Consider the following 18,473-nt stretch of genomic DNA (forward strand, 5'->3'; position numbering starts at 1 on the left):
GAACAATTAGACTCCTTCAGTGAGACAGCAGTGATGGAGTTTGTGGGCCTGTGTGAAAGCCAGCGCCCTAAAGAACAGAGCATTTGTGGGTTAGGGTCTGTGTTGAAAGGAGAGCGGGATGACCCTTTGTTTGTCCCAGCCGCCCAGCTAGCTTACACTCGAAATAATCACACAGAAACTGTATTTATTTAAACACTGCCTGGCCCATTAGCTCTAACTTCTTATTGGCTAACTCTAACATATTAGTTTAACCCATCTCCATTAATGTGTTGCCATGTGACTATGGCTTACTGGCAAGAATCTAACCAGTGTCCGTCTCAGGCAGGAGAACCATGGCGTCTCCATGGTGGGTCTCCCACTCTGGCTTTCTTCCCAGCATTCAGTTCTGTCTACCCCACCTACCTAAGTACTGCCCTATCAAAAGGCCAAGGCAGTTTCTTTATTCAACCAATGAAAGCAACACATAGAAGAACCTCCTACACGAGGTCTGAGATGTCACAATGGGAGGTAGAGTATGACCTTCCAAAGACACCCAAGGCCTCTGTTGCATTTTGTAGCTAATTGTTGGCTACAGTGAGAACATTCTGGGTTATCTAGATGGGCTCAATGTAATCATGAAAATCTTTAAGAGAAAGTTGAAGGAAGGGAGGTGAGACATGTCAGTGTGATACAGCTTAAGGCCCCACTGGCTGTAGCTGGCTTTGAGGAAGGGAGGCAGGCACTGGCTAAGAAACAGAGGCAGCCATTGAGGCTGGGGAAGGCAAGGACAGATTCCCCCCCAAAGCCCCCACCAGTAATGTAAGTCCTCTGACACCTTGTCATTAGCAAAGCAAGAGCCGTTTCTTGTTGCTCCAAGTCGTTCTGTTAACGGTGGAGATAGAAACAAGGACAGGGCTAGCCCCATCTGTCTCCTGTTTGCCTCCACTCGCTGTGTTTGAGTATTGTTTTAAAATGTGTATCTGAAACACCCAATGCGTTTGTATTGTTACCATTACGAACTTGACTGATTATACTGTCTAAAAGTAGAGGCAGCCAACAAGAAGATATGGAAGAATCATCGTGCAATGAATACAGAGCCCTGTCAAACCAAAGCTGAAGAGTCATACCCGTGGTGGGAGAGTCTCTAAGACACTGTTTTCTCTACATTTCTTCCCTCTCATTTAAACTAACAGCCAGTTTTATCATCCCGCACTTAGGGAATTGAGGTAGGCACGGGAGAGGCTGGTGGTTTCTGACTCATCTCTAATTTTTCTTGTTATTTGTGGGGTTTTTTATTTGTTTATTTTAGACAGTGTCTCACTGCATCCCTCTGGCTAGCCTAGATCTTGCTCTGGCGAGACCAGACTGGCCTTGAACTCACAGAGATCTGCCTTGCCTGCCTCTGCCTCACAGCGCTGGGATTAAAGACTAGCACATTCACAGCCCATCTTCAACTTGGAAAAGGTCCTTTGAAGGGACAAGAGACATTGCTCCTCTGCAAAGGCAGAAAGCAGGTGAACCTCACCAGAGTCCAAGAAAGGCTATGGTGATATTTTGTTTGTGCTCTAACGGATGAAGCTTGCCTGAAGATCAGAGGCCAGTGCTAGCCAGGCAGTGGTGGCTCACACCTCTAATTCCAGCATTTGGGAGGAGGAAATAGGAAGATTAAGAGTTCAAGCTCACACTGAACTACCTGAGGTTTAACCAGTCAAAAAGAAAAACAGAGCTCACACCTTTTATCCGAGCACTTAGGAGGCACAGACCTTTAATCCCAGCACTAGGGAGGTGGAGACAGGTAGCGATATGGCTGGGAGGAGAGAGGTGGGAGAAGACAGGAGCTCACTCCTTCTGTCTGAGGGTTTTGTAGAGGTAAGAACTCTTAGTGACTGCCTGATCTTTTCTGATCTTTCAGCTTTCATCCCCTAATATCTGACTCTGGGTTTTTATTATTAAGACCAATTAGAATTCACTACAAGGGCTATCACAGTCTACTTAGTCATAAGACCTTAGAGGGGAACAGACTTGAGGCTCAGAGGTTTCCAGGGTTACCCCTGACATCCAGGTCATATTGCAGGGGTGCAGGGTGTAGAGGATTGGTAGGCAGGGCAGTGGGCATGTGTCTTGAGTCTACACAGACTGGGGCTTGATATCTTCCGGCCATCTTGGAGCTCTGACCTGGGACTTTTAGGGCCCAGTGAAGTGGAGAGAGACAATACCGAGATCACTCAGATAGAATGTCCCACTGGCCAACAGGGAAAGGAAGAGGAACTGGGGTCCGAAATATGTTGAACCAAAAAGTGATGCTCTGGGCACCCAAATGTTGAGCTAGTACTCAAAAGGGTAACAACCTTTGGACTTCAAATGAAAGTCTTTATTCTCCCGGTGGAAGCCTGGGGGTGAGGATGGGGTGTAAAGAGGGCAGAAAACCCTGCCTTGCAGCTTAGAGAGGATGAGCCGGAGCTGCTGGTGGGCTCCATGACTGGACTAGGTGGGAAGCACATACTCCATCTCATCGGGGTTGAAGCACAGATAAATCAGAAAGCAGCTCCAGATGACAAAGGTGAAAAGGGCGCCCAGGCATGGTGTGAAGATCTCCTGCTAGGAGGGAGAAAGGTGGGGGACCTGGGGCCAGGCTGAGGCTGCCGCGGAAGGGGTACCCTCCCCACCAAGGGAGCCTGTGGACAGCAACCTTAGAGTCGGCCACCCAAATCCTCTCTCCTGGTGCCACATCCTCTATGTCTGGGTGATTATGCCGGTGGCGGAACCCCGCTCGCAGTCCCTAATCCCTGTACACCCACAGGTGGGGCTGGCTGCAAAAGGAAGCTGAAGCTCACTCCTTTGGGATAACCAGAGTCCAACTGAGAAGGCCCTTCTCGCATGGCTCTACCTACCCCCGATGGCAGTTGTTCTTTAGGGCACACAACAAACATTTCTCCTGTAGAGGGGACAGAAACGGCACACAAATGATCATTTTTCCCTGGTCCAAGTTGGCCAGCCTGCTGGGCACCTCACCAGGCTTTGCTATAGAGGACAGAGTGACTGAGCCGAACTCGGAGCAGGCACGTCTAGGGGCTGACTGCACAACTGTGCCTTGGGTCTCACCGCAGCCTCGAAGGCAGGCAGCTAAGGAAGGTTTCCAGACTAGGGGATTCATCTAAGGACTGGGGTAGGGTGAGGCAAGAGCTCTGGGGTTGGGGGAGGAGAGGGTCAGGGCAGGAGCAGCCCGGGGCTGTAGACAGTGCTGAGGGCACACAGGAATTCACTTACGCAGCAACTCTGACACGAATGAAGGGGATCCGGTGGATTAGTCTTTGTTTTTGGTGACATCATCATCTTATCGCTTGTCAATGATACTCCTTCAGGTTCTTCCATTTCCTTGGGTCTGAGCTGGGATTCTTTGTCCGTCTTTCCTATCTGCCCAAGTTCCTGCTGCTCCTTTGGTTGTTTTTGAAGGGGACTGGTGGGTCAGGAGTGGGCAGAGATTTGGGGAGACTGTTTCTACCTGCACACGGGTGCACGGAAGGCCTTGACTTCTACCCATTGTAACGGTGGAGCCAAGGCAGTTCCTTGAGGAGTGCATTCTCTGAGCCCCCAGGGTACTGAGCAAAGAGGAGGGAGGAGGTGACACTTACATTTTGTTGTTCTTCTGGATTGTCATTAAAACATCCATCTTTTCATCCATATCCTTCTGCATTTCCTTCGAGAGAGAATGCAAGACTAGAATTCTCCTTCTCAAGAGCTTAGAGTCCCCTCCTCCCTCCCTCTCTGCTAACTCCTCCTGTCTTATACTTCAAGAATCCTCACCAGCCTTGGCTGAGGGGAATGGGGCATGTCCCTGACGGTCACCTTCCACCCCAGCTCCACAGTGACACCAGAGCACAGGCGGAGGCAGAAGACTTACCATGGCCACTAGGTGAGCCAGAGGCCAGGAGCTCTTCTGCCTAACCTCGGGGATGAGGCTTTGAGTTGATGCCCGTGAAATGGCACGGCTAAGAAAACATGCTGTAAACTCAGAGATTCTGACTCCAGCGTTTGAACCCTTGTCTGTGTGTGTGTGTGTGTGTGTGTGTGTGTGTGTGTGCATGTGACAACACAGTTCTAGTACAAAAAACAAAACAAGTGAAAGGAAGTAAAATGAGGGCCAGACACACTGCTCCTGCAGGGGACATGAGTGTTTGGTTTCCAGCACCGACATCAGGCAGCTTGCCCCCGGCTTTTAACTCCAGCTCCAGAGGATCCAATACATCTGGTCACCTCGTGCATCTACCCCCACACCCCACAAACACATGCATGGATTCACACACATGCACGTGCACACAAACATACACCTACACATACACACACACACACACTAATTTAAAATAATGAAAACAAATCTTAAAAATGAAATAGAAGACAGTAGCTAAAACAACATGGCTCATTTATTACCCACTGAGAACTAAAAGAGAAAAAATAATCTATAGAATTTGACATGGGAAAAGCTGGAAAGAAATGGTGGACAAGAAGAATCCCTAAGGGTGCAGAAGCTGTAACTGACAGTATTCATTATGAACAAAAGTGAGTGTGGATTGGTGGTCATAAAAACTATTTTCTCCAGTGAAAGTGTTTCTAATACAGAAAGATTCTGAGCCAGTTCAATCGACGCAGAAAGCTGACAAAGCAATCACAGCCTTGGTGGGGAGGGGGTGGTTTTTGAAGACAGCTGTGTCGATGGTTGTAAATGTCAGAATACACGGGAAGAGTATTAAAATCTCCTTAGGCCAAACACGCCCCTTGGGCTGAGCACACGGCGCCAGTGTCTCGCCCAGCCTCTCCTTCCCCATCTAAATCAGCTCCACTGGCCCACTGTGCTTGACGACTTCTCCACTGCCTTGTCCACCCAGATAGACACTCTGGGCTCGCTATGGACACTCACTTAAGACTCCGTTATCCCGAATCTGTCACCAAGAACCACCAAGTCGCCTTCCACTCTCCCCTCTTCCCTGCCCCCTCCTCTAGTCCTCTCTCTACCACAGCGGGAGGCAATTGCAGATCTTCCCCACCAGCTCTGCCTCCCAGGCCACCTTGCCAGCAGCTGCTCCTTGTGTGTTCTTTAAGAAGCTCCAGAGACTGCTTGCTGCTTAGAGAGGCAAGTCCCAACTTGTCAGCTGTTTCTCAAAGCCCATCAGTATCCACGGTGTGCCCATGCAGTTTTATTTCTGTTTCCCCCAGATGACCTCACTCCATGGCTTGTCTCCCCCATGACTGGGAAACACAGCCATCCTCCTGCTGTGCCCAAGCTGTTCCCTGCCTGAAATAGCTTTCTTTGTGTCTCTCCACACCCAGAGTGGCCACTAATAAAATGCTTATGGTGGTTGCATGTTAATATAGAAATAGTACATGCCCTTTGCAAATAAAAGCCGGATAAAGCAGGAGAATATTTAAAAACTGAATCACAAGACTGCTATCTGCCTTTTTGGTGCATCTGTTTTCCAATCCTTTTCCTATATATTTACATTAAGCATTTTTTATAAGCCCTAATACATGGAAAAACCATAATTTAGTTACTTCTCTATTGTTGGAAATTGTGGCTATCCCCAAATGTTTGCTATTATAAATAATTCTGAAATGAAAATAGTTTATACTCAGTCATGTTGACAGTTTAATATTCTCATGGGATAAATCTTGAGAATATCTATTTTCTAATATTCGGATTTTGTATGAATTAGTACTCTGATCAGTAGCTCATTGTCATAAACCCAATATTTGGGTGTGACAGTTACATTACTTAAAGATAGATGCTGTGTGGTGTGTGTGTGTGCCTGGGTGTGTGCACTTGAGTCCAGCTGCCTTCCAGGGACAGAGGCATCAGATCCCCTGGAGCTGGAATTATGGGAAGTTGTGACCCCCCCCCAGTGTGGGTGCTGGGAACTAAACTGGGGTTCACTGCAGGAGCAGCACGCACTCTGAGCTGCACAGTTGTCTCTCGGGCCCCAACTTTGTGTTGTTAAGCTGCACAGTTGTCTCTCGGACCCCAACTTTGTGTTGTTTAGCTGCACAGTTGTCTCTCGGGCCCCAACTTGTGTTGTTTAGCTGCACAGTTGTCTCTCGGACCCCAACTTTGTGTTGTTTAGCTGCACAGTTGTCTCTCGGACCCCAACTTTGTGTTGTTTAGCTGCACAGTTGTCTCTCGGGCCCCAACTTGTGCTGTTCAGCTGCACAGTTGCACTGTTGTAAGGCCGCTGTGTTCTCTGTCTTTGTCTGTTCTCTCTGGCCTGTCATCATGCCCTTGCCCATTTTCTCATTTATTTCCAATTGTTTTGTGTGAGATCTATATTTTATGGATTATAATCCCTTTGTCCCTTATCACAGTTATGTTAAACGATATCCTCAAATTGCTTTTAAATTCTGCATATGGCATTTTTCCATCTTAATTCTTTTTTAAAACATTCATATAGGCAAATACATCAATACTTTGAAATTTGGCCATTATATTTATATTTATAACTTTTCCTTACTGGTTTTTATTTCTCAAGTTCATGTTTTAGAGCACTTAAGCTTACAGAGCTAATGAACTGATTTTTTCTCACAGAGTCAAGCAATGGTTTTCTATTATTACATAACCCTTTTCTTCTGACATTTAAAACCACCTTTTATCACAGGGCTGGATCCAGTTCAATGGTTGAGAGGCTGCCTAGCAATGTGAGACCCTGGGATCCAATCCCTAGTACCCCCCAAATCACCTTTATCAAATTTAAAACTCGATGGACATATGGTTCTCAGCCTTAAGTGTCTACTAGAACCCCATGGGGAAATTTATAAGTCACTGGGGCGGGCCCTCACTCGCAAAGATTCTGGCTTAGTTTCTCTGAGGGAAGCCTTGGTTTAAGGGGCCAGTGTGACAGACCTCTGTGATCTCATCCACCTGAGGATGATGAATGTTGTTCAAGTGTTTAGGACCCGATTTGCAGCTAAAGGCACACATCCAGATGCCTTGGGAAGAAGCCAAGCATGGGAGGTAGCCTACAGTTGTAGCACTCGGGGAGAGGCAGGATCAGTCAAAAGCCGGAGGCCAATGTGTGTCACAGAAACTGTCTCAATACATACATAATGTATATAAACCCATATATACATTTTAAAGTCATTTGTAGCACTTAAGCAACTCCACTTTGAAATAGTTATTATTCAGTCTTCGGTCTGTATGGAGTCTGGGTGTTTGGATGTTTAATAGGCTCCCGGGGGATTCTCAGGACATCCATCCCTGGCAAAGGGGCCCTCACATTCCTTCATTTCCCTGCTTACTATTAACTACCCCGGTTTGATAACTGTGGGGTTATCATGAATTTAACCCAGCAATCCTAGAGTCCCTTAGGACTCTTGGAAACACTCTAGGCACTGCTTAAGCATCTGCATCGGTGATTCTCAAGCTTTGAGTCAGCCGGACCCAGGCCCTAGCTGAGTATGAACCTGGGACTTGTCCCAAGTCGTTCTGAAACAGACGAATGTTTGCAAACCTCTGCTCTGTGGTCCCAGTTATCCGTCTTGTTTTCTGAGCCAAAAGGGAACCATGCTGGGCCTTCAGTTACATTCGCATAATCGTACCAAGTCTAAGGCCCAGATTCTCTCCAAGGATTTCCGCTCCTAACTCGCTCTCCCTACCTCTAAACCTCTGATTAACAGATGGCCTGTAAGTCTGTCTAGTGGGTGATAGGGACCTCAAAAGCAGGGGCCTGCCGTCTCTTCCGTCACTTCCCATGTGACCCACGGAAGGCATACAGTGAAAGCTTACCTTCATAATTTCCACAAATTCATGAAGCTTATCAAAATCTTTGTCCATTATATCCTTTATCTAGTGAGGAAGAAAAGTGTGATTTAACAAGGCCTGAAGTGTAATCCTGAAGCCAGTCACAGGGTCTTCTGGGCATTTTGAGTAAAGGGTGGTAGCTGGATCATCGGCATGGATGGCTAATTGTTACTCTACATAAGCCCTTCTTCCTGAGAAGTCTACGAAGGGTCTAGGGTACGGGTACCACTACCAGGTCATCCCTAGCAACAGCTTTGACATGTGGGGCTCAGACCATAATTACTCTTCCTTGCTTAGTCCCCCTGTTCCCTAAGAAACAAGAGAGCTGTGTCTGCACAGCCTCCTCCGGGAAGATGCATGAGGGGGATACAGTTGATCTGTGACTGTCGTCAAATTCCTAGTCAGCTCCTCTTCACGCTTATCGCTGAGGTTAACATCACCCCCAACTTTAATACATTAGGGAATTCTTAATCACTTGAAAAAGGGCTTAGACATGGAATAAGTAAGAAATTAATGTTCTATGCTGCCCAGGGTTGGAACGCTGTAGGAGACCAGGTGTGAGTCAGTTTGTTGCTTCACCCATGCAGTTCCTGACTTCCTTGACGCCTCAGGGTTTCCCTCCAAGTCCCACTTTCCTCTCTTGCTGAAACCTTATCGTGTCACCTGCTTTATCTCTTCCATCTTTTCCTTGAGTTCTTCTCTCACCTCCCTGAGTTCATTCTGAGGAAATACATGTGAGAGAAACACATTGGAGACATCTCTCAACAGTCAACAAGGGCAGGTCCATGGGGCTCTACCAAACAGGAAAGGAAAGGGCGGTGTTGGGACAGTGGGGCCGGGAGACCTGCGGGGGACACACTGAAAAGAGCACAGCTTCGGAAGGTCTGCCCAAAACCCCCGGCCTAACTCTGGAAAAGGCAGACGAGTAGAGAGTTAGGATCCGTCAGTAAAATAAACCCTCAGAACTGTCAGGATCCGCTAAGATAAATGTTGAAAAGTAATCCACACTAAAGAGACATGATGGGGCTGGAGATGTCCTAGCTGTTGGGAAGGCTTGCTGCTCTTCCAGAGGACAGGCGCTCCATTCCCAACATCCACATCTGGAAGTTCATAACTGCTTCTGACTCCAGCTGCACGGGGGTCTGAGGCCCTCTCCTGGTCTCTGCAGGCACACACAGACAGAGAGACAGACAGACAGACAGATAGACAGATAGACAGACAGACAGACAGACAGACACACACACACACACACACACACATAGGCAGACACACACACACACACATAGACAGACACACAGACAGACAAGCAGATACACACACATAGGCAGACACACACACAGACACACACACACATAGACAGACAGACAGACACACACAGACACACAGGCAGACACACACACAGGCAGACACACACACAGACACACAGGCAGACACACAGGCAGACACACACACACACAGAACAGCTAGGGTTGCGGAGGAGGGGGTGCTAGAAGAAACACTTGTCAGGGATCAGACCCCCAGGCCAAATGATTTTGCTGTTAGTAATGAGACAACTGGTGACATCAAAATAAGGGGTTTGTTAATGACGTGATTTTGATAATTACACATACACACAAACAAACAAACAAAAATAAAAACCATAAGAGAACATGGTCCTTTTTAGGAAGTACATATTAAAAATCTGGATAAGCTTAACTCTGAAATGGTTCAGAGAGTGTCCATGGTCAGTCATTCTGGGTATCCATGGAGAATTGGTTCAGGACCCTGTGATGAAGGTCGAGGGAAGAACCCCGGATACAACCAAGATGCCCACCCATTATCCAGGAAAGGGGGGACCAGGAAGTACCCACAACAGTTCCTCAGTGAGAGAAACTACAGGAACCCTGCAGATATCCAAATTTGCTAACGCTGACACCCCCTACATCCTGTGGACATCCCCCCACAGACTTTGAACCGTTCCTGGATCCCCTTCAATACACATGAGGTGTAAACACTATGCAAACGATTATTACTGTCTTGTTTCGGAAGTGATGGAAAAATATCTGTAGTGCTTTATCAAATCTCTTTAATCCCAGATTGGCCGGATTAAAGGCATGGAGCCTATAGATATGCAGGGTGATGTTTGTGTGTGTGTGTGTGTGTGTGTGTGTGTGTGTATGTACACTGGTGTGTGCATGTGTGTAGAAAAGGAGACAGACAGCATCAGAGGTAAGTGGCCCGCATTTAGGAATCTGGGTGAAATGTGTGCTAGAATTCACTACACCATTCTCTGTAACGCCTAGGTAAGTCAAATTGTTTCAAAGTAACAGATTAAAAATAAAAGACCAGGACTTAGTGAAGCTTTCCGGCCACAGGTACCCCTAGGTACCAACATACTCAGAAGTTAGCTGGCTGACCACCCCTTTCCCAGGTGATCTGTATCCTGGCCACCTAGGCCCAGACACTGACCTTCAGCTCCTGGGTCATCCCTTTTTTGACGAATAGCCCTTCTTGTTTAAGTCCTTTGTGATCATTTACCTGTGGATTGAAACAGAAACTTAGAGGCACTGGAAATAATAGGTGTGGGCGGGGCTAAAGAGCCCACCCTGAGTTTTGTCCCTCCCTGGAGACAGGGCACCAAGAGAAGCTGATGGCCCTGCCTATGCAGAAATCCCTTCTGCCCTTCTCTTTCTCTAGGTTCAGTGTGTTCACACCTCTCCTGGCTCAGAGGGCCTCAACTCTTCTTGTCCCCCGACCCTTGTACAGCCAGGCTTATTCCTACCTCAGGATGCTTCTTCCTTCCAGCTAGAAGGTTCCTTCTCAGACTCTGCTCTGCCAGCATCTAGTCCTTGTGTGCTTGCTCCAGGGGAGACCTTTCCCAACCATAAAACAGCCGCCCCCTCCTGTCTCCTAATCTTTATTCTCCATGTAGCAGGCGGCAAAGCCGACTTTTTCTGTTGTTTATGTCTGGTCACTTGTGAAGGCCTATGAAAACAAGAACCTTATCTTTCTTGTGTCCCCCAGCACCTAGGATAGGTTCTTGGCACCAAGAATAAGAAATGGCCCTTGTCTCCAATGACCTCCCCATGGATCGCAGGCCTGACTGAAGGCATAGCTTCAAAACAGCTTACTTGTGTCAGTTTCAAGCAAAATTCCTTGTAGTTCTTTTTCTGCAGAGAGAGAAGGTCATGGTGTAGTTAGCCGCTTGTCAGGACTGGGGGAAGATAACAGTCAATCCTCACGAGAGACCCCAGCAACCCCGCGCTAGCTGCAGTTAGTGTAGGCTCACGTGGTCCCAGCACAATGTCTGCCTCTGGCCACAGCGCCTGGCCATGCTATCCGTTTCTAAGGAGTGTACGCGTGTCTAACCCGCGGATAGAGAAAGCCCTTTGGAACAACTTTTAGGAAGCCCACAAAGGCTGTGTCAAGAATGGCTCAGGCTCTAACCTGCCCTCTCTTTCAGCCATACCAACGAGGGCACGTTCCTCAGTGCCAGGGCCTCCATGTCCTCATCTATAAAATATCTGTCAAGGTTATTTTGAGCCTTATATGGGTCAGTTAGATTTAGGCCTTTGCTGGTTCCTGGACTGGGAAGGGTTTTGAAGACCTCTGGACCTTACGCGGAGACATCACAGACCCGTCCCTTCCCACCCCAAGGCCAGGCACCAATTTACACCCATGCCAGGCTGAGGCTGCTTTGGGCTCTGAACAAAGAAAGAAAATTGGAAGGTTCACAGGGTCATTTCCAATATCTTCTCTGTCCTGCCTTCATCTGGCAGGAGCTCACAGAGGCCCCTGCATCCCTGGTGAGATTCTTCCTTTACCGGGTTGGTTTTCTTCAGTTCTTCCCTGTTGGCAGACATGATGGAAGAGCCAGGGTGTTCTTCAACTTCCCAACCTCCCCACAACAGCCCCCTGGGACCGAGCCACCATCCTATGCAACTTACAGGCTTAGGCAATGGTAGGGAGTCCACCTCTTTGTGTGCGGAACAGCTGAGGTCACAATGCCAGGACTCATATGCTGGCCTGGAATGTCACCAGCTTCGGATCTGCCTACTGTTGTTCCTGAGACCAAAGGTTCTTACCAGGTTCCAGAGCCATAAGGCCTTAAGCCTGGGGCTGCTGAGGACCTCAGTCAGTTATTTAAAGCTCAGACATCTTGGGAGAAGCCAAGCCTTCGCTCCTGATGCAGGAGGCCTCACCCACTGACCAGGAGAATCTGTCCCAGATGGCTGGCTTCTTGCTGGCACTCATTGCTTCACTAATACCCCCATATCCACCTCTACGCCATCTCTTTTCTTGGCTTTTTTATCTCACCAGAGGAGGGTTGGGACAAGAAGGAATACTGAATTGTTCTTAAGACAAGAAGATTCGTGTGTGTGTGTGTGTGTGTGTGTGTGTGTGTAATGCAAGAGGTAATTCTGAGGTTAACTGTTATTTGTGTTTGTTTAACATGGCGACCTGGAGGCACATGGCTTCTCCTGGGGTTTAACGTGACTCAGAATCTGAGTTGGGGAACCTGATTTCTCTCCTCCTCTGTGGGGATTCCATGTCCTCCTCCTCTGGTCTCAAGGGCTACTAGCTGGCACAGAAAAGGCCAGCTTGAGCATTCTGAGGATAGGTAGTCCAGTAGTACGGGAAGTAACCAGGATATGTGTGGATTATGCCCACACCAGGTACCTCACACATACCCACCTGTTCTTCTTTGTGCAGCTGCTGGGTCCTTCCCGGGTCAGTTTCCTCAAGAGCCACCTGCAGCCATTGTAGCTACACCTCCTAGGTGGCAATTTCCAATCCCGCCCCTTCCCCAAGGAAAGCCTTGGATCTCGCTCCCCTCTACCAAAGGAGAACATTATGCTTCTCGCTGGTCCAGGCAAGGGGAGGGGTGTGGGGCTGAGCTGTCCAGACCTCATTTCCCCACATGTAAATGAAAGAACCCTGGCTCCAGCTAACCAGTTTCAAAGCCTGTAACAGTGGACAAGTCTTCTCTTCCAGGCCTGAGAGCCTCCGAACGCTGCAAGCAATGCTCAGCAGGGCAGACATTACATGGCTGCCTCCTAGCCAAGCACACATGTGGGCATACTGGACTACATGTCAAACAAGTAGACAGGAAATAATCACCCTCAGTAGGAACGGGATTTATAGTGAAAAACAAGCCAACTCCCCCCCCCCCACACACACACAATGCTGTGCTTTTTACTTTCTCACGGTGCACCCAAACACATCATTGTTACTAGTGTATCCTCGAAGAGCTGGGGAACCAGTTTATAAACCTAAATAAATTAGTTTCCTCTCCCTTCTTCACTTTCTCCTCTTCCTCCTCCTCATTATTTTTATTATTTATTTATTTGGCAGAGTCTTATTTTGTAGCCCAAACTGACCTGGACTTCGCTATTTTACCTTTCTGTTGCTGTGATAAGACACTACTCCCAAGAGCAACTTTGGAAGAGTTTATTTGGGCTTACAGCTCCAGAATGAGTCCGCCACAGTGGGAAGGCATGGAGCAGGAAGCCGAGAGCTCACATCTTCAAATGCAAACATAAAGAAGGGAAGTAGGTGAAACGGAGGTGGTGGAGGCTTTTAATCTCAAAGCCCGCATACTTCCTCCAACAAGGCTGCACACCCAAATCTCCCCAAACAGCACCAACAACTAGGGACCAAGTATTCAAATTCCTAAGACTATTTGGGCCATTTCTCATTCAAACAATCAGAACTATGTAGACCAGCTCGACCTTGAACTCATTCACGGCAGTTCTCAGGTCTCAGGCTCTCAAACTCTGGGACTACGGCCAAAAGACACCACACTTGGACATACTGATATTTTATAGCTATGAAAGATGAAGTTGAGGCAGGGTTTCACTGCTGGACGTCACTGCTGTAACCTGGGCCTCCTGTAGGCTGTCCTGACCCGAGGGATACCAGGAGCTCTTCCCCAGCACCCCTTTAGAACAGGCCCCCTGCACCAGGACAGGATCATGAGCCCCACCCTCACCCATGCTCCACCAGGACTGGGGGACAGCAGAGTGTTCAGAACAGCGAGGAAGACACGCCAGTAGCATCTTTTCTCCAAGTCGTTGTAATTTTGAAGCTCCCAGGCTGCTTTTGTTTCACGGAGATAATGTTGTGGGCAGAGGCTCAATGGGGACACTTAAAATGGCTGTAAGACTCTGAATTTGGTCTCTTATGACTCCAGGACAGTATATTCTAGTGTCAGACTTCAGCCATTATCTACCCAGAGCCCAGAGAATGAGAGAGAGTGTCTGTTTGACTACAGATATTCTATAGCCTGTCAACGAGGATGGAGCATTTCATAAACATTTTCAGGATCCTGGCTATGGTCTCCATTCAGCATCCACATCTTGATGCCCTGCTGTACTTGGTGGCTCCCCTGGGCCAGAGAGACTGTGGTTCCCATCTTAGGGACCTCCCGATGTACATTTGTTAGAGATTACATAGGGCTGATTCCTGTGTTGTCCTTCTTTGACTTGCAGACACCCTTGAGAGCTCTACCCTGTGCAGCGTGAAGTTGTCTTTCATCACTGACCCTTGGGTTACTATGCAACTTTTGATCTTTACTTTAAATAGTATACCAGAACAGCTACAGCTATAGTCTGCTCACATTGTTTCTGAGGGAAAAAAATTACTAAGTCTGTTGATGCTATCTGAATGGGTTCCTCTGTTTTAGGAATAAGCGTGGGTGTGCCCAAATGGTTGTAAAGCCCCAGGTATTTCCGTACAGCTGAGGGGGAGTGGAAAATCCCCGTGAAGGTGTCCTTGGGGATTGCCGCCTTTTCCTCATTTGTGCGTTCACTGGGCCAAGGATGTTTGCCAGGTCTTCCAGACCCCAAGGGAACCAACACTCCTCCACAAACAACCACAACAGAACAGCCTATGATGAAGGACAACCGAAGAGTCTCCAGCCACTGGAGCTCTCCCTGCCAATGTGACTCCGGGGGCCTCCTGACTTAATGTTCTGTCTTGGGATAGGATCCAAGTCGAATGTGACATGCATTTCTTTCCTTCCAATCCAGCCCCTTTCTAGAAGGCTCACAGTTGCTGTCCTTGTCGCTGCTTCCTCTCAATCCGTGACAGTTTCAAATTCCCATTTGTCACTGAAATAACAGAAGTGAGTGGAACCACAGAATCTTTGGACTGGGCTTTAAGGGACTGTGTCTCATGTGGTAGCTCATTGAAGATCCTAGGTGGGAGGGTTCCAGGTTTTGTCCTGGTAGCAGCCTTTGATACCCCTGCTCACATTGACATCTGTCATTAAGTCCTTAGCATCTCAAGGCTGAGTGGGTGTGAAGAATAGTCTAGAAGACGTAGGCTTATTCCCTTAGTGGGGCTTCTGGGACCTGGGCTAGGATGGAGAACATCTTTCTTAAAGCCGGGGAGGAGTCAAGAGAGCTGAGTTAACGTTTGCTTGTGACTCCATACAGAGGACCTAACGGCAAATTCTAAGTGCCACTGTAGAGAGGGCCAAGGGAAGAGCGAGAAGAAGGAGAGAGATCAGGTGCCAGCACAAATACTGTCAGCCAGGAGGCTCTCCGGGTCCCCGAGCTGTAAATGGGAGAGTCTGAGTGAAATAATGAGGTGTTTCCGACCAAGCTTGCTCCTTGTTATATGACTGAGCTCCGTGCAGGCGGTGGGGTGTTTCCTCTCTTGGCAGGGAGCGTGGGCTCACAAAGAGGCTGTCTGGTTTTCTGGAGCTTGACTTCAATAGATTCCAAATTTCATTTGTACTTAATGCCAAAATATGTTGCCGCTCTGATGTAGATCAGACTTAATGGAGCCAAAAAAAATCATACATCCAATTCCACTTTGATGAGCTGGAAATGAATTTGGCATCTGCTAGGCCCCCAGTCCCACCAGGACGCTGGAGCGCATGGAGAGCAGGTGCCGCTCTCAGCCTCAGAGGGAGCCAAGTCAGCAGCTCTCCCCAGTAGCTCTGACCATCGCTGGAACTCCAGCCTCTGCTGCTGCCCTCCCCAAAGTCAAACCGGCCAAGGGTGTGTGCTTGCATGCACCTGCTAACAGTAGAGCCTTGGTAAGTCCTGCAAATGCAGGACCCACAGAGGCACTTCCTATGGAAGCTGCTGATTTCTGTCCGGTGACTGTTTTAGTTTCATTTCGGTTTCTGTGATGAAAAATATACTCCAATCTGAAGTGTGGTGGTTTGAATGAGAATGGCCCCCATAGGCTCATGTGCTTGAATATTTGGTCTCTAATTGGTGGAACTGTTTGGGAAAGATTAGAAGGCGTGGCCTTGTTGGAAGAAATGTATCACTGGGGATGGGCTTGAAGGTGCCAAAAGTCTACACCAGGTCCAGTTAGTGCGCTCTCTCTCTCTCTCTCTCTCTCTCTCTCTCTCTCTCTCTCTCTCTCTCCCTCTCTCTCTCGCTCTCTCTCTCATTTGTTGTCTCAACATTAAGCTCTCAGCTACTGCTCCAGTACTGTGTTGTCCTGTCTGCTGCCATGCTCCCTGCCATGGCGGTCAGGAACGCTAACCCTCTGGAACCATGAGCCTCCAAATTAAATGCTTTTTATAAGTTTCCTCGGCTATGATGCTTTATCATAGCACTAGAAGAGTAATCAAGACACAAAAAGCAACATGGGGAGGGGGAAAGGGCTTTCTTGGCTTATGGTTCCAGGTCACAGGTTGACACTGAGGGAACTCAAGGCAGAAACCCAAAAGTAGCCCTGATTGTGATCCCACACAACATTACCTCCACCAGGAAACTCACTTCGCAGCCAAAAACATGTGGCAGGAACTGTGTAAGATGCCGTTTGCTGCCAGGTGGGTTTATGTTGTTAGCTTTCTTACCACAGCTCAGGACCACCTGCCTAAGGTATGATACTACCTACAGTGGGCTGTACTCTCTGTATCAGTTAGCGATCAAGACAAGCCCCTGTGCTGGGGGAGATTTTCGGTGATGCAGTTGCCTTTGAGTCACCAAGAATGAAGTAGGTAGCCCCAATAGACTTACTGTTTCCCAAGCTAGACTTGGGTGGAAAAATCCCTTAGTCTGTTGTCGGTGTCCCATCTGCGGCAGAGTTGTTTATATCTCTCTAGAAGAATTCATGCAACATTTATCCTCTAAGAGGACAGTTCTGTTTTCCAGATTCCTTGGACGAGGCCTCAGGCACAGCCGGGCCCTCTCACCCTTCTCCTGAGCTCTTCCTCATACCTCCTCTCAAGAGTGTGAACCCCTGAAACCCGGGCACTGAGCCTCAGCCCCCTCCAGCTATGGCCCTAGGCTTGCCTCCCTCGTGTCTGTTCCTCAACCTGATCGCACAACTTAGCTAGAGCAGATTCGGCTAGGCTAGGCAGTGGGGCATGGCTTACTTTTGGAAGAGAGGGATGGCTCAGACAGAGAGAGACACACTGGGCTGTCGCTGTTAAGGAGTGACTTTCACCGACCCCTAAGGAGGGAGTGACAGCCTGGATTCATGGTGCCCAGTGCCTTCCTGGTTGGCCTTGCAAGTCTTTGCAGATGGAGTCTCAAATCCAGGATGAGTGTTCTGTAAACTGGGCTCAGTCCCTATTCTCAAGGAGCAAGGGGCTAAAGGAAAAAGAAGACATGCTAAATTGTCACCTGGAGTGCCACTTGCTGTCCCTGGGACATGCTGTGGAGGCCCTTACACCCTCACTTCACTTCTTTCTGGGTGTGAGCAACCTGTCTTCAATGAAGGCAGGTGGACCAGAAGCCTTTGCGAATGGCACAATTAATAGGAAAGTGGTAGGGCAAGTGTTTTCCAGACCAAGATGGTCAAGGTGTCCTCTCATTAGAGAGTGGTCCAAAGATACCCCGACACTAGCTGGTTCTAACCGGGATGTACTCACCGGAGGCATCGCCGAGGAAGCAACCCGAGGCAGCCGTCATTGCTGAAGCTTTGATGATCTGCACGCACTCTTTCTTTTTGTCCATTCACGCGTCTGCTTGTGCTTCTTTTTTACAAAAGAGGACACAGAAAGGGGTCTCTTCCAGGTTTTTTTTTTTTTTAAATAAAACCTGGCCTTTGGTGGGACAGAGAGAAATCTGGGGATAACGGGGGTGGTGTGGGGCAGAAGAACACAAGCAAGTGGCTGTGATTCTCAGAGCAAGCACCTCTGTCTCCAGGCTGTGCTGTGCTGGGACTCAGATCCTAGACTTCCTGCCTCTCCACCGTTCTACTACTCCCCTCTCCTGGCATCTAGCCCCAGGATGGGTCCCCTCTTGCCGCTGTGCTCATGAGTTGCAGGCTCCATGGTGCTTTTGCCTGAGTTTAGGACAAGGATGTTTCCATCTTTATTCAGGCTATCCTGGCAAACAGCAGGCACTCGGTATTTGCTTAGGAAAATCTGCCAGTTTGGTAGGAAAGAGAAGAGAGCAAGAAAGAAGTGAGCACACGAGGCTCAGCTGTCCAGAAAGCCGTCAGCTCCAGGGGCTTTTGCCAGGCCACCATCATGCTGCCTGCATGGTTGCTGCTCTCCTTCTGCATGACAGGTAAGACCCCGCCTGGGCCCGGAAGAGGGTGCGCTGCTCCCCATACACCCCCAGAGGCCCTCAGACTTGTAGGTTGGTTGGGAGACAAAGTGGAAAGACATAAATGATTTTTATTTTAGCCATCATTTTAAGGTTGGGGAGGGAGATGCCCTTCCCCACCTCCACAAGCTTCCATTGCAGAGAACTATGGCCAGGGCATCATGTCCAGAGGGCAGCTCCTGGGGAGAGGCACCTCGAGGGTCTTT

General features: G+C 48.5%; 1 protein-coding gene across 4 annotated transcripts; it reads right to left on the minus strand.

The window, feature by feature from the left end:
• Positions 1–2,463: 2,463 nt before the first annotated feature.
• On the minus strand, positions 2,464–11,604 carry Tex35 (testis expressed 35). 4 transcript variants are annotated; one of them, XM_075987451.1, is made up of 9 exons: positions 11,566–11,604; positions 10,873–10,911; positions 10,211–10,279; positions 8,426–8,482; positions 7,748–7,807; positions 3,612–3,676; positions 3,247–3,436; positions 2,871–2,914; positions 2,514–2,574 (listed from the first exon to the last, which is right to left on the minus strand). In XM_075987451.1, exons 1-9 carry the CDS (start codon positions 11,602–11,604, stop codon positions 2,514–2,516), a joined length of 624 nt encoding a protein of 207 aa, XP_075843566.1. The 4 variants fall into 4 exon arrangements, with proteins under 4 accessions (XP_075843564.1, XP_075843563.1, XP_075843566.1 ...); XM_075987450.1 differs by having other exon boundaries at positions 2,514–2,577; XM_075987449.1 differs by lacking the exon at positions 2,871–2,914 and having other exon boundaries at positions 2,464–2,574.
• Between the last annotated feature and the right edge of the window lie 6,869 nt (positions 11,605–18,473).

Source organism: Microtus pennsylvanicus, chromosome 10 (assembly GCF_037038515.1).
Source record: "Microtus pennsylvanicus isolate mMicPen1 chromosome 10, mMicPen1.hap1, whole genome shotgun sequence".
In the NCBI taxonomy this organism is placed as follows: Eukaryota; Metazoa; Chordata; class Mammalia; order Rodentia; family Cricetidae; genus Microtus; species Microtus pennsylvanicus.

What these genes read in the sequence shown, in the direction of transcription:
- Tex35 (XM_075987448.1), bottom strand. Translation starts at nt 11,604, where the DNA reads ATGTCTGCCAACAGGGAAGAACTGAAGAAAACCAACCCG. An exon ending in AACTGAAGAAAACCAACCCG is followed by an intron (nt 10,912 to 11,565) that starts GTAAAGGAAGAA and finishes CTCTCTCTGCAG; the next exon opens with AAAAAGAACTACAAGGAATT. An exon ending in ATCCAGAAGAACAACAAAAT is followed by an intron (nt 3,437 to 3,611) that starts GTAAGTGTCACC and finishes CTGACCCACCAG; the next exon opens with TCCCCTTCAAAAACAACCAA.